Below are 13,002 nucleotides of genomic sequence, written 5' to 3'. Positions count from 1 at the left end.
CTTTTAATAACCTCATATAAAACTTGACGTCATTCTTTTCTGTGGCTCTTTGTTTAAGTGCAGTAAGTTTTCCTATACATTTGGATGATAATAGCTTTTCTAGTTTCAAGGTTTTGGAGATAACTTCTGCTGTGTTCACAAAGTACTAAAAAAAGCGCTTTATGCTTCCTGAGATCTTCCATCTTTGCTTCCTTCCCACACTTGTATCTAGTCTTTCTCTTTCCTTTGAACTTGTTTCTCTGTCCCATTCAATGTGAATTCTACTCCCATTAATTTCTCCCTGGTATAGGTATTGTCTTGAAAGGGAGCTTCAGTTTATTACTTTCTAGAATTTATAGGTCCCAGCCTGCTCCAGCACCTTAAGACCTTTAAAATGCAGTTACACACACACGTACACACACAAACACACACAAGCACACTTTTCCTTAACTTAATGTCTTGGAGATATTTCCCTATGAGCATCTATAAATACACCTCATTCTTTTTAACAACTGCATAACAATAATTAACACACATATGTATTCACCATGTGTCTGGTACTGTTCTAATCCTACAACACCTTATGAACAAGTACTGTTAGTATTTTATTTTACAGATGTGTAAACTAATGCACAGAGAAGTTAAATGACTTGCACAAGGTCACAGATCCAGTCCATTGTCCATTGTATCAATGTACCGTTCTTTAGGACGTCTAGTTCTACGCTTCTGCTGTTAGACCCTTTGACAATTTTCGTTTTCTTTTGTGTTCCAATTACCCTAATCTTTCTGCAGTTGACATCCTTGTGGTATATATTATATGGTTTGAAAAATGTTGTGAGTAGTATCTACAGGGCTGAATCCTAGCAATGGGATTTCTGAATTTCTTTTAAATTGTGTTTTCAGAACTTTTAGAGACTTTTATTATATCCTTCAGGGTAATTAGAAAAAAAACAAGGGTTTTGTAAAAACAAGTTTTATAATGACTGTATTATACTGCATTGCTGCTTTTAAAAGAAAGATCTAATCTTCTTATGAGCCTTGCATGTAGGGCCCTTCACAGATGGGATATGGGAAGAAGGAAGTCCTATTTTCACTGACTCTACTATTGATCCAAGCAGAGAGCATAATATATCTACTGATGATCTCTTTTCAGAATTGGTGGAGTCTCTTTCATTGCAGGGATCTTATGCTGGAAAAATCCACTCCATTGGTGATGCCTTCAGAAATTTTAAAAACCTCCGATCCTTAGATTTATCAAGAAATTTGATCACTAGCTTGAAAGTAAGTTCTGTATTCTCTGCTCAGCCAGTTCAGCCCAATATATTAATTTTTTATGGGAAGAATAGATCGATAATGTCAGCTAGAAAAATATTTGATCTTCCTTTTAAATGTTTCCAAACTAAATTTTATTATTCACTGTAACATTCTTTCAACTTTGTTCTATGTTTGAAAAATTTTTTATTATAAAATAGGGGAAATTTTTCTTCTATACTCAGGGAAAACCATATTAAATTATTATATTCTAGAGCAATAGTACACATTTTAAAGTGTATACAAAATTTATGAGGAGCTCTTATAAAATTACAGATTCTTTTTTTAAACAGCTGCCTCCTGCACGCCCCCTGCTGGGGATGTTCCCGCAGCCAAGGTACATGCCCTTGACCGGAATTGAACCTGGGACCCTTGAGTCCGCAGCTCTATCCACTGAGCAAATCGGTCAGGGCAAAATTACAGATTCTTAATCCCTCCTTCAAGAGAGATTCTGAGTTAGTAGGTCTGGCCTGGGCTCAGGACATACCCCAGGGGTTTCTGATGATGTTGTACATGGAACACACATGTGAGTTTCTCTAAGGAGGAAGAGGAAATGGTGGTCTTGGAAACAAAAATTTCCAGGTCAGGGAATGGTGGAGCAGAGGGCAGTGCAGGAAAGTGCGTGTGTAGGGGAGGCGTGTGAAGGTTAGTAAACACCCAAAAAGAGTTCTACGGACATAAGCATGCACACACAGAGATGGAAGTTTTGTTTCCTTTGAGGCAGACCTCCAAGTGGTGTTTCTTCCACATGTTCCCATTTTGCCTAGCTGTGTACCTGTCTTGATAAAGCCCTTCTCTGCAAGACTAAAGAAGATGAAAGGCTCTCAGATGCTAGATAGGACTAGTTCACAATCTCCTGGATTATTCTGTCAGTTTGTCACTTCGTAGGGGATATTTGTTCAATAACAGAAGCCAGACCCAATGTCAAGGTCTACAAATAAGGGCCCTAAAAAGAGCAAGTCCAAGGAAGATCAGATTTCCAGCTAGGACCGTAAAAGCAGAAACTCCAAGTTGACCTGGGGCTTTAGACTATTTGGTAGCAGCCATTTATATTTGGCCCATCAGATTCAGAAAGTATTAGTACAGAGTTACTTAGGTCTTCACTTTTCACATGTATTTTTTTTTCTTTTTTAGGCTAAAAAAATGAGTGAACATTGCCGTAATTTGTTTTTATAATCCCTTTTTCACTTCTATAAATGGACATAAAACTATTTTGAAGATTGATTAAATTAGCTTATGTAATTATATATAGCATATATAAGACTGTTGGTACAGCGCTTCAAATGGAAGCACTTAGTAAATGTTAGTTTTCTATATTCTTTTGTATCTGATTTATTTTCATATATTAATTTCTATTAACTATGAATCATTTTACTTAGTTTTCCCAGGGGAGATACGTTTTGTGATTATTTCTATCGTAACTTTGGAGAATATATGAATACATGCCAACTAGTAAAAGTGAGAGGTGGTTAGAAGTAATTTCCTTGACTTTTATGCTGAGAGACATTAAAAGATTACTTGAGCTAGGGCATTAGACACACTTAAAGACAGTCCTAATGGTGTATTCCCTCAGTGTGGGGCCAAAGGCATCAGTAACTATTCTAACCACTGACCCTTTCACAGTATAAAAGTTAATGAAATTGAAAAAGCCAGAAAAAATGCTTCAAAGTGTAAACAGGCTTCTGTTTGGAAATGTTTTACACATACCTTTGAGTTTTCTGTATTTCCTGCAATGAGAAAAAGGTAATTTTAAAGTGAGAGAAGAACAAAAACATTATTTTATAAATACATAATAGAAAATAATTTTACCTTTTTGAAATAACTCTCAATGACAGACTTTCTTTTATGGTAAGCATTTTTATTACTAAAAGTATGTGATTATGCATATATGCACATGTTTTGAAGTATTATTCTGAAATTTAGTGTTGGGAAAAAGCAGCTAACTAGTTAAATACCTGAACATTAAACAGATATTTTCAGTAATAGGTTTCAGCAAAGGAGGAAGATTGTGGCTTTTCCTCTACGTTTCCCATCCGGATTCTGTTGTTGCCAGATAAATAGAAAGGTGGGGTTGTTAATTCCATGGGAAGAGAACGGAAGAAGGAAGAATTTGCTTGTGTGGGGCAGTAATTCTGAAAGGGGAAACAAGGACAAGAGGGGTTCCAGACTAGTCTAGAGCTGTAGATAGCATTGTTTTCTTTTCCAACTGACCTTCTCTTCTAGAACCATCTCTTTTGCCTACTTCCCTTCCTCTTGTAAATTGAGGTGTTTCTGGGGTCAGGAGTGTGGTTGTGGCAAGGGTGAGAGAAGTACAAAGGTCACTTGGCCTGTCTGCCACTGGGAAGGATTGGATTGGGAGAGTGATCAGGGAGCAACAGAAGTAGAGAATTGATTGCAGCTATTTAAATATCAGATTTTGTAAAGGAGGAGATGTATGAGATCTGTGAATTACTTAATGTATAGAACATCCATTGCCGATGGGCTGCAGTAGTCTTTTGTAAAAAAATATGTCTTTATTGATTTTAGAGAGAGCAAGGGAGAAGTGTAGAGACATAGAAACATCTATGAGAGAGAAACATTGATCAGCTGCCTCCTACCGGGGATCGAGCCCACAACCTGGGCATGTGCCCTGACTGGGAATCAAACCTGTGACCTCTTGGTACATGGGTGGACGCTCAACCACTGAACTACATCAGCTGGGTACAGTATTCTTATCCTCAGGTAACTAACTGGGAGTTTTTCTCATTGGTGATTCAGGTTACATGTTTAAGGATGGAAAATAATAGATATATTTCCACCTTTATTTGTGAGATTCCTAGTCCTTACCAATGTGCAGTTTCATAATGTGACCTTTTCCTTGCAGGGCATCCAGTATTTATGTTCACTCCAAGACCTGAATTTATATTATAACAACGTTCCTTCATTAGTGGAGGTGTCCCGCCTACAGCCTTTACCCTTCCTCAAAGAACTAGATTTGAGACTCAATCCTGTTGTCAGGAAAGATACAGATTATAGGCTCTTTGCTGTGTATACGCTACAGACTCTGGAGAAATTGGGTGAGACCCTCCTCCCCTGTTCTTTGCCCCAGAATCTTATTTAAACCAGCTGCCTCTTAACTTTCTGGATGTTAGCCCAGAGTGTGCACTGGAAGGATATATTTGTTTATTAGTCAATATTTATGCAACTCTTTTGTTGGCAGGATGTATAACAAGTCCTTTTATTGTTTATTGAATGACAATCTATGATTTTATCAGTTACTTCCAGCTTTAGTTTTCTTCAGTTGATGGTTTCACCACTACTTCCTCCCCAACAAAAAGTTTCCAGATTGAGATTTATTTTTCCAGGTTCTCCAAGTTTACAACTGTATTAGCAATAGAAAATGAATATAACTCTTTGGGGCTTAGATGGCAAGGAATAATAAATATTCCTTTCAAATGAGCTAGTCTGTATTTCTTTATACTGTTACTGCTGAGTATATGTTTATTGATATAAAATTTGATTCCACATGTTCCTGGGAAAGTTATTATAGGGAAACTAAGTGAAGTCTTTCATAAATGGTGTAACTTTCAGCTTCAAGATTGGGCCATTTGGGCTGTTTGCGTCCCATGCTCTACTTTCCTGCAGGGCTAGTTACACCTATGTGGCAGTTGTTGCTATGGTATCCATGCAGTCTCCCTGAGTTACTACTTGCCCCAGTGACAACATAATACCATTATTTTGTGACCTGTCTCTAACAAAAGATAAGACTGGTCTTTAGTTTTTACTTTTTGAATAGGATTTTCTGACTCATTGCTATATATTACAAAAAAAGAAACATGCTTAGATCAAGGTTTTTGCCTCTAGATGACCGAGTCGTACGAGAAAGTGAGAGAAAAGCTGCCAAGCTACATTTTAGTCAGCTGGGCAACAGTGAAAACTTTCTTTTAGAGGTGGAAAAAAGGTAAGAAGAATCTTTAAAAAAATTTTTTTTAGTTTAGTTCTGGACATAGGGAATAGTGAATTCCTGTTTAACTTTCATTTTCTAGCAGAAATCTTACGTTGTAAGAATCCTCAGATCAAGAATAAAAGTATCTATTAACATAATGAGATTTATCTGAAATGAGAATCTGACCCTCAGTGGGAACATTTCTGCTTTCTTAAACTATTGGGTCTGCTTTGAATATAATTGTAAATTCTCTGAAGTTGTTTTCAAAGCTTATAGATAGAGATACTATGAGATAGCTTACCATCCCCACAAATGCTTGCAAACCCTTTCTTGGTAGAGTTATGATCATTACATGGTATTTTTCTATTGAATTAGGAGCACTACATTACCATGGGCAGGGTTGTTAGAGATAAATTTGTTAAAGGATAATAAGGGAAGCATTTCTCATCAAAACCAAAAGGAAAAGAGACTTTGAAGCTCTAAAGTAGCTGAATGGTTGAATTTCTACTCTTTGTTACTAAAAGCCTATCAAAATAAAGTACCATATCTTCTGCCCCAAAGCCCATGCTTTTTTATAAAGTGGCTTGTCAATTATTTTTATTTTTTTGTAAGTATTCATCTGAGGATATTCCTCCCCCCCCCTGCCATTGAATTTTAGGGAGAGACAGAGAGGAAAAAAAATATTGATGTGAGAGAGACAAATCAATTGGTTGCCTCCCACATGTGCCCTGGCCGGGGCTGGGAATTGAGCCTGCAACCAAGGTATGATGTACTTGCCCTTGACTGGAATTGAACCCTCGACCCCTCAGTCCGTGGGCCAACGCTGTAACCTCTGAGCCAAACAGGGTAGGGCAGGCTTTACAATTTTTGAGAAATAGAAGTTAATTACAAACAATTTAAATAATACAGAAAAGTACAATAAGAAAGGTCAAAATCACCCCATGTTCTGCTACCAAGAGTTAACTACTAGCATTGTTTAACATATATCCTTCTAGACATCTGTGTGTCTATAAATAACGTGTAGAACATGTAGATGTATCTATTAGTATTTTCTTGAAGATAAAAGTAATGCATGCATATTATTGAAAATTTGGAAAGTACACAAAAAACACAAAGAATAAAATGGTAACTCATAATCCCACTACTCGGAAATAAACACTAATTATATTATGATAAATATCCTTTTAGTTTTAGGTGTATGTATGTGTGTGTGTTTTTATAAAATAATAATATATAATAGTATATGTTACATACTAATAAAATTAATAAGATATATATAATTTATAGTATTTCCCTTTTAAAAAAAATTTCCTATTTTTATTTTAATCCTCACTGAGGATATGTTTTTATTGATTTTGAGAGAGAGAGAGAAACATCAATTGGTTGCCTCCCATACATTCCTCAATCCAGAATTGAACCTGCCACCAAGGTATGTGCCCTGACCAGAAATAAAACCTGTGACCCTTTTGTGTATAGGATGACCCTCCAACCAACTGAGCCACACTGGCCAGGGCTAGTTCCTTATTTTTAAAATCAGGTTTATTGAGGTTAATTTATATCAAGTAAAATTTACCCTCTAGTAGAAAGCAATGGAATGTTTCTTTTAAAATTATTTGTACACTAGAGACCCGGTGCACAAAATTCATGCACGGTTAGGGTCCCTAGGTCTGGCCGGAGATCAAGGCCAATTGGGGCCTTCTGGCTGCTTGCTGGGGCCTCCCTTCCCCAGCTGCAGGCCTTCCTTCATTCCGTGCTGCCCCCTGGTGGTCAGCACACATCATAGCAAGCGATCCGTCTCCTAGTTGAACTCCCAAGGGAACACTTTGCGTATTAGCCTTTTATATATATACTAGAAGCCTGGTGCACAAGAATTTGTGCACTCGGGGCGGGGGGGTCCCTCAGCCCGGCCTGTGCCCTCTCACAGTCTGGGTCCCCTCGGGGGATGACCATCTGCTGGCTGAGGCCTGCTCCCCAGGGGATTGGGCCTAAGCTGGCAATCAGACATTCCTCTGACAGCCCGGCAGCCCTCGGGGGATGTCCACTTGCCAGTGGGGAGCATACCTAAGCTGCAATCGGACATTCTTAACACTGCTGAGGAGGCAGTGTACTGGCAGCCATCAGCCTGGTTTGTGGCTGAGCAGAGCTCCTCCATGTGGGAGCTCACTGACCACCAGAGGGCAGCTCCTGCATTGAGCGTCTGCCCCCTGGTGGTCAGTGTGTGTCATAGTGACCAGTCATTCCCAGTCTTTCTGCTGTTAGGATCAGTTTGCATATTACTCTTTTACTATATAGGATAGAGGCCTGGTGCACGGGTGGGGGCCGGCTGGTTTGCCCTGAAGGGTGTCCCGGATCAGGGTGGGGATCCCGCTTGGGTGCCTGGCCAGCCTGGATGAGGGGCTGAGGGCTATTTTCAGACTGCCCACACCCCCTTCAGGGTGGGTGTCCCCACTGGGGTGCCTGGCCAGTCTGGATGAGGGGCTGAGGGCTGTTTTCAGGCTGCCCGCACCCCCTTCAGGGTGGGCATTCCCAATGGGGTGCCTGGCCAGCCTGGATGAGGGGCTGAGGGCTGTTTTCAGGCGGGCCAAGCCTGCAACTGAAGCTCTCAGTCTCTCCTTTTTTTTTTTTTTATTCTGGGATTTATTTACCTTCTGTAATTGAAACTTTGTTGCGGCTCCAGCTCCGAGGCCGGCTGGCTGAAAGCAGGTTTCTGGGGTTTGTTTAGCTTCTATAATTGAAACATAGTTGCATTTCGGAGCTGTTGCTTTCAGGCTCAGAGCCGGGCTGTGGCATGGGGGGAACCTTGGCTTCCTCCATCGCCAGGGCAACCAAGCCTCATGTTCGCTTCAGCTGCATGGCTGCCGGCCCCCATCTTGGTTGGCAGTTAATTTACATATCACCCTGATTAGCCAATGGGAAGCATAGCGGAGGTATGGTTAATTATCATGTTTGTCTATTATTAGATAGGATAGACTAGAGGCCTGGTGCATGAATTCATGCACCAGTGGGGCCTGGCCTCCAGGATTGGGCCGAAACTGGCTCTCTGACATCCCCCGAGGGGTCCCGGATTGTGAGAGGGTGCAGGCCAGGCCGAGGGACCCCACTGGTGCACGATCGGGGCTGGAGAAGGATGCAGGAGGTTGGCCAGCTGGGGAGGGACTGTGGGAGGGCTCCAGGGCATATCCAGCCTGTCTCGCTCAGTCCTGATTGGCCAGACCCCAGGTTCAAGCTAACCTACCGGTTGGAGCTCTGCCCCTTGGTGGTCAGTGCACATCATAGACAGCGGTTGAGCAGCCTTATCATATCATTAGCATATTATGCTTTGATTGGTTGAACGGATGACCAGACAACTGGACACTTAGCATATTAGGCTTTTATTATATAGGATATGTATTTTATAAAGTAATTCCTATTTTAAAGGCCTTGGGGTACCCTGCTTCCTATAGAAATACAGAGATAAATTAATGTATAACTGAATAAACTTTCTAGTAAGGCAAATAATTAGTGCCATCATATTTCTGTTTAGTTACCATATAATGATTGCAAAACCAGGGGTAAAATATTACTAAGTATTATCTTACAAGCTTTCCAACCTTGGGTGAAAAAAAATTTTTTTTAAGCCTTTCTTAGTCCCAGCTCCCTGAACCCATAATGGGGATAACATATCATAGGAGAGCTTTTATGATTAAATGAAATGTTGGGTATAAAGTGCCTGGCTCATAGTCTAGGTCAGTGGTCGGCAAACTGTGGCTCGGCAAACTGCGGCTCATGAGCCAGATGCGGCTCTTTGGCCCCTTGAGTGTGGCTCTTCCACAAAATACCGGCTCTTCCACAAAATACCAACTTCTGCGCATGGGCCACAAAGTTTCAATCACACTGTACATGTACGCCCACACATGGTATTTTGTGGAAGATCCACACTCAAGGGGCCAAAGAGCCGCATGTGGCTCGCGAGCTGCAGTTTGCAGACCACGGGCTCTAGGTTGTTTGCTTACTGTACTTCACAATTTAATTTAGTACATCAGTAAAGTGCTAATAGTTATTTGCCTTTCATGTCTGTTTTTCTAATTAATGGCTGTTTGTCTCTATTATAATTCTTGGCAGCAAAACCTTCCTTTCTGTGTTTTGAGTTTTTAATTCCAAAGAAAATATCTTATTTCCTCAAAATCATTCAGACCTAAGTCTGTATCAAGAAGACAGAATGCCTAAGTTCTGAATTTTCTGGCTTTAATACTTTAAAGGCTCAGCTATAAGTGCCCTTCTCTATCATGTTCCCAGTAAAAATATGACTTTTAAAAAATGACTTTAACTGAAATTTTGTGAAATTAATATGTTCTACAGCATTTAAAAATGAGATCACATCGCTTCTCAGCCTTGTGGCCAAGATCAAGTGTAGTATCTGTTCTTATCAGTTTAAAAATGAGATCACTGGCTCAGTGGACAGTGTGTTGGCCCACAGACTGAAGGGTCCCGGGTTCAATTCTGGTCAAGGGCACATGCCTGGGTTGCAGGCTCAATCCCTCGCCCTGGTCAGGGCGCATATGGGAGGCGGCCAATTGATGTTTCTCTCTGTCTCTCCCCCTCCCTTCCACTCTCTCTAAAAATTAATAGAAAAACATCCTCGGGTGAGGATTAACAACAACAAAAATTTTTTTTAAATTAGCTCACCATGAATTAGTATTTTCTAAATAGCATTTATTGGTCATCTCAGAAATCTTTTGAGTTTTAAATAAATCATTCTACACGGCAGCTCTAGGGAGAAGAGCATGAAAAACGGTATGACAGATGAGAGCTCTGCATCAAAAGTCAGTGCTGATGTTGATAACAGGATTGAAACTGGTAAGCTTTCTCTCTCTCTCATCACAAATGATTAAAACATTAGTTGTTTCGGCATTTGTGGCCAATCTTGGGTAGAATGAAGACAAAACAGTTGAGAAATAACAGATTTGAAGCAAACACAAGATTTACTGGCTGTTTTTCCTTCTTCCTCTCCCTGCCAGAAGGACCCTATTTATTGAGCAGGCCTAAGCTAGAAGCCATCAAAGCACAAGCTGCACTCAGAGTTCAATTTCATTTATATCACTTTACATCATTAGTACATCCTAAAAATTGCATTGCCAGTCCCCATGGGCCCTTGGCATTGCCAAGGTGATTGATTCATTAGCCAGAGACTTGTGACTCATCTGCATCAATGCAGCTCACACTCTGGGCCTTCTGGGCTTTTCCACCTTGAACCTTTGCAGCTGCAGAATCTCCTGTGTTTTGTGCTGGGAGTGTTCCCTGTAAGCATTGTTGGTAATCTAATATGCCTAAAGGGGTTATGCCACTTAATGATAGTGCCACAGGATAGGAGAAAGCTTTCCACTGGAGAAATTGCATGCAATGGATCCTTGTGGATTAACCTGGCACTTATCAGATGACCTTTTACTTGAGAAAGCTTTCTTCTGTGTTGAGGCCTCTCTCCCTCTGAAGGATCTATTGAATTATATACAAACTCTAAAAATCAATCCTAAAGTTCCAGCAATAACTTTAGTAGATAGACTGTGTAGTTTAGGTATTAAGGGTTTATAACATATAGTCTTTTGTTTTCCTGATTTATCTATTCATGTGGACATTTACTGATGAGTCATTTTTATAGTATTTAATGGTAAAATAAGTCATAGGTATGATTTTTATTTTCCTTTCTTGGAAGTCTCAATGCATGTAGCTCATGGACCATGCATTTCTTTATTTCATTTTAAATAGCATTTTGAATATTTCAGAATTGATCATATTGTAATAATTTTGAAAAATATTGAAAAGCATGAAGTATAGTATTATAATCACTTATAAACCTTTTCCCTAAAGAGAATCCCAGTTAATTTGGTATACTACCTTCCTGTCATTTTTTTAGGTGAAAGTGTTTATATATCCATTTCCAGAAAGACAAAGATACATTGAAGCATAATTGGTCTTTTCATATGAGCTGAATTAAATTTCACCTATGTCATATTACATCATTAGCACACACAAAGATTCACTCCATGAATTAAAATGTTTTATAGTGAACAATCTCTGCTGAGAACAAACTGCTTTACTAGACACAGGGCCCATTTCTAAAGGTTCTTAGAAACTCCAGCTGTTGCCTGGATTTTTAAAAAAAATAAAATTTATTTTGTTATTTTGAAGCATTAGGAGCTTTGCTTCCACTGAAAATTATGTTTGTACTAGATCCCTGGAGAGTTTTGCCTGTAAGCACTGTTGGTAATTCAATATGACTAATGTGGTTATGCCATGTTAATGGTCCTGCCACAGGCTAGGAGAAAACTTTTTGAAGAATAGCTCTCACTAGCTCAGTTGTTCAAAACAGTGCTTTCCCATCAACCATTTAGACAAGGGAGGGAAACTCCACTATCTTGGATCCTCATCTGACTCTTCTAACCACATAACCTTTGTCTCTTTCGAAGGTTCCTCTCCCTTTCCCCATACTTCTAAAATAAGCATATCTAGACTGCCTTTAAACTCTCTTCTTTCTCTATTTTTTGCCCTTATAGATCTGATCTATTCCCACAGTTTGCTTTATTTCCTCCCTGTAGATGACTCTTAAATATATTGGTCTAATTTTGACAAACTGTATCAGTCTCTCTCTGCACCAGTCCCCCATTTCTGTTGACCAAATAGTAATATATACTTAGAATCACCATTGGATAACTTTCCAGTCCCTCAATTTAAACATGTTAAAAACAAACCCACACAAATGAACCCCTTTCCTCCAACTGTTACCACCACTTTCCCATTACTCGGGCTCAGCACCTTCGCAGTTGATGTCGCTTTCTTCCCTAAAGCCCAGCTGAATGTCCATACTCATGATCCACAACTGACAATCCTTCCTTTTCTTTTTTTAATAGTTCCTTAGCAAGTAAGCTTAGTAGCTATCATTTACTGAGTGCAAATGCTGGGCCAGGCCCTGTGCATTATCTCATTTAATCCTCACAATAACCTTGAAGATGGTTATAATTATCCTTGTTTTACAGATGAGGAAACTGAGAACCAAAGAGGTGCAATAACTTGCTCTAGTTTTACAGTAAGTGGCAGAGCTGAGATGCAAACTCTGGTTTATCTGTCATCAAAGTCCTCTTAACCATTACACCATGCTGCCTCCCAGTCTCTTCTTCCTTCAGTGTATTTTGTACAATCCTGTCAGATTAATTCTCTTAAAACTCAGCTGTGATACTCATACTTCCTGCTCAAAAACTTCCATGGCTCCCACTCACCTACTAAATTAAGACTCAGTAGTCTGACATACAAGCCTTCCCCTAAACTCTGGCTGCAGTTTGTCTCTTCCGCCTAACCTGTAAACTTATCTATTTCTCAATTGCAATCTCCAATCCTTCAATCAAACCAAACCACTCCCTCTTCCTCAAATAGTTCTTCCTTTCTCCCTCCTCTGCCCCTGAACTAATGCTGTCCCTTCTGCTTGGAATGTTTTAATCAAAATCCTACCCTTTCACCCAGCTGGCGTGGCTTGGTGGTTGAGCGTCACAGTTTGATTCCTGGTCAGGGCACATGCCCTGGCTGCAGGCTCTATCCCCAGTGTGGGACATGCAGGAGGCAGCCAATCAATGGTCTCTCTCATCATTGATGTTTCTATCTCTTTCTCCCTTTCCCTTCCTCTCTGAAATCAATAAAAAATATTTTTTAAAAAATCCTACTCTTTCTTTATGACCCAACTCAAAGTCCATCCCTTGAGTGAAACTTTTAAAATTGCTCAACCAAAAAAAAAAAATTTTTTTTCCTTTTTTCATAAATCC

General features: G+C 39.7%; 1 protein-coding gene and 1 pseudogene across 1 annotated transcript in view; both read left to right on the top strand.

Moving 5' to 3' along the window:
- The window catches only part of LRRC36 (leucine rich repeat containing 36), a 40,694-nt gene that overhangs the window by 4,843 nt on the left and 22,849 nt on the right, over positions 1-13,002 (top strand). Inside the window, exons 2-5 of the mRNA XM_059667776.1 lie at positions 1,133-1,260; positions 4,154-4,346; positions 5,134-5,230; positions 9,963-10,051. Of these exons, the coding sequence (XP_059523759.1) occupies positions 1,133-1,260; positions 4,154-4,346; positions 5,134-5,230; positions 9,963-10,051 (507 nt within the window). The remainder of the gene's footprint in view (positions 1-1,132; positions 1,261-4,153; positions 4,347-5,133; positions 5,231-9,962; positions 10,052-13,002) is intronic.
- Positions 9,573-9,674, top strand: LOC132217716 (U2 spliceosomal RNA; annotated as a pseudogene).

This window comes from Myotis daubentonii, chromosome 15, assembly GCF_963259705.1.
Source record: "Myotis daubentonii chromosome 15, mMyoDau2.1, whole genome shotgun sequence".
Taxonomy (NCBI): domain Eukaryota; kingdom Metazoa; phylum Chordata; class Mammalia; order Chiroptera; family Vespertilionidae; genus Myotis; species Myotis daubentonii.
The sequence above is the reverse complement of the archived record's forward strand: the minus strand, read 5'-3'. Positions and strand labels throughout refer to the sequence as shown.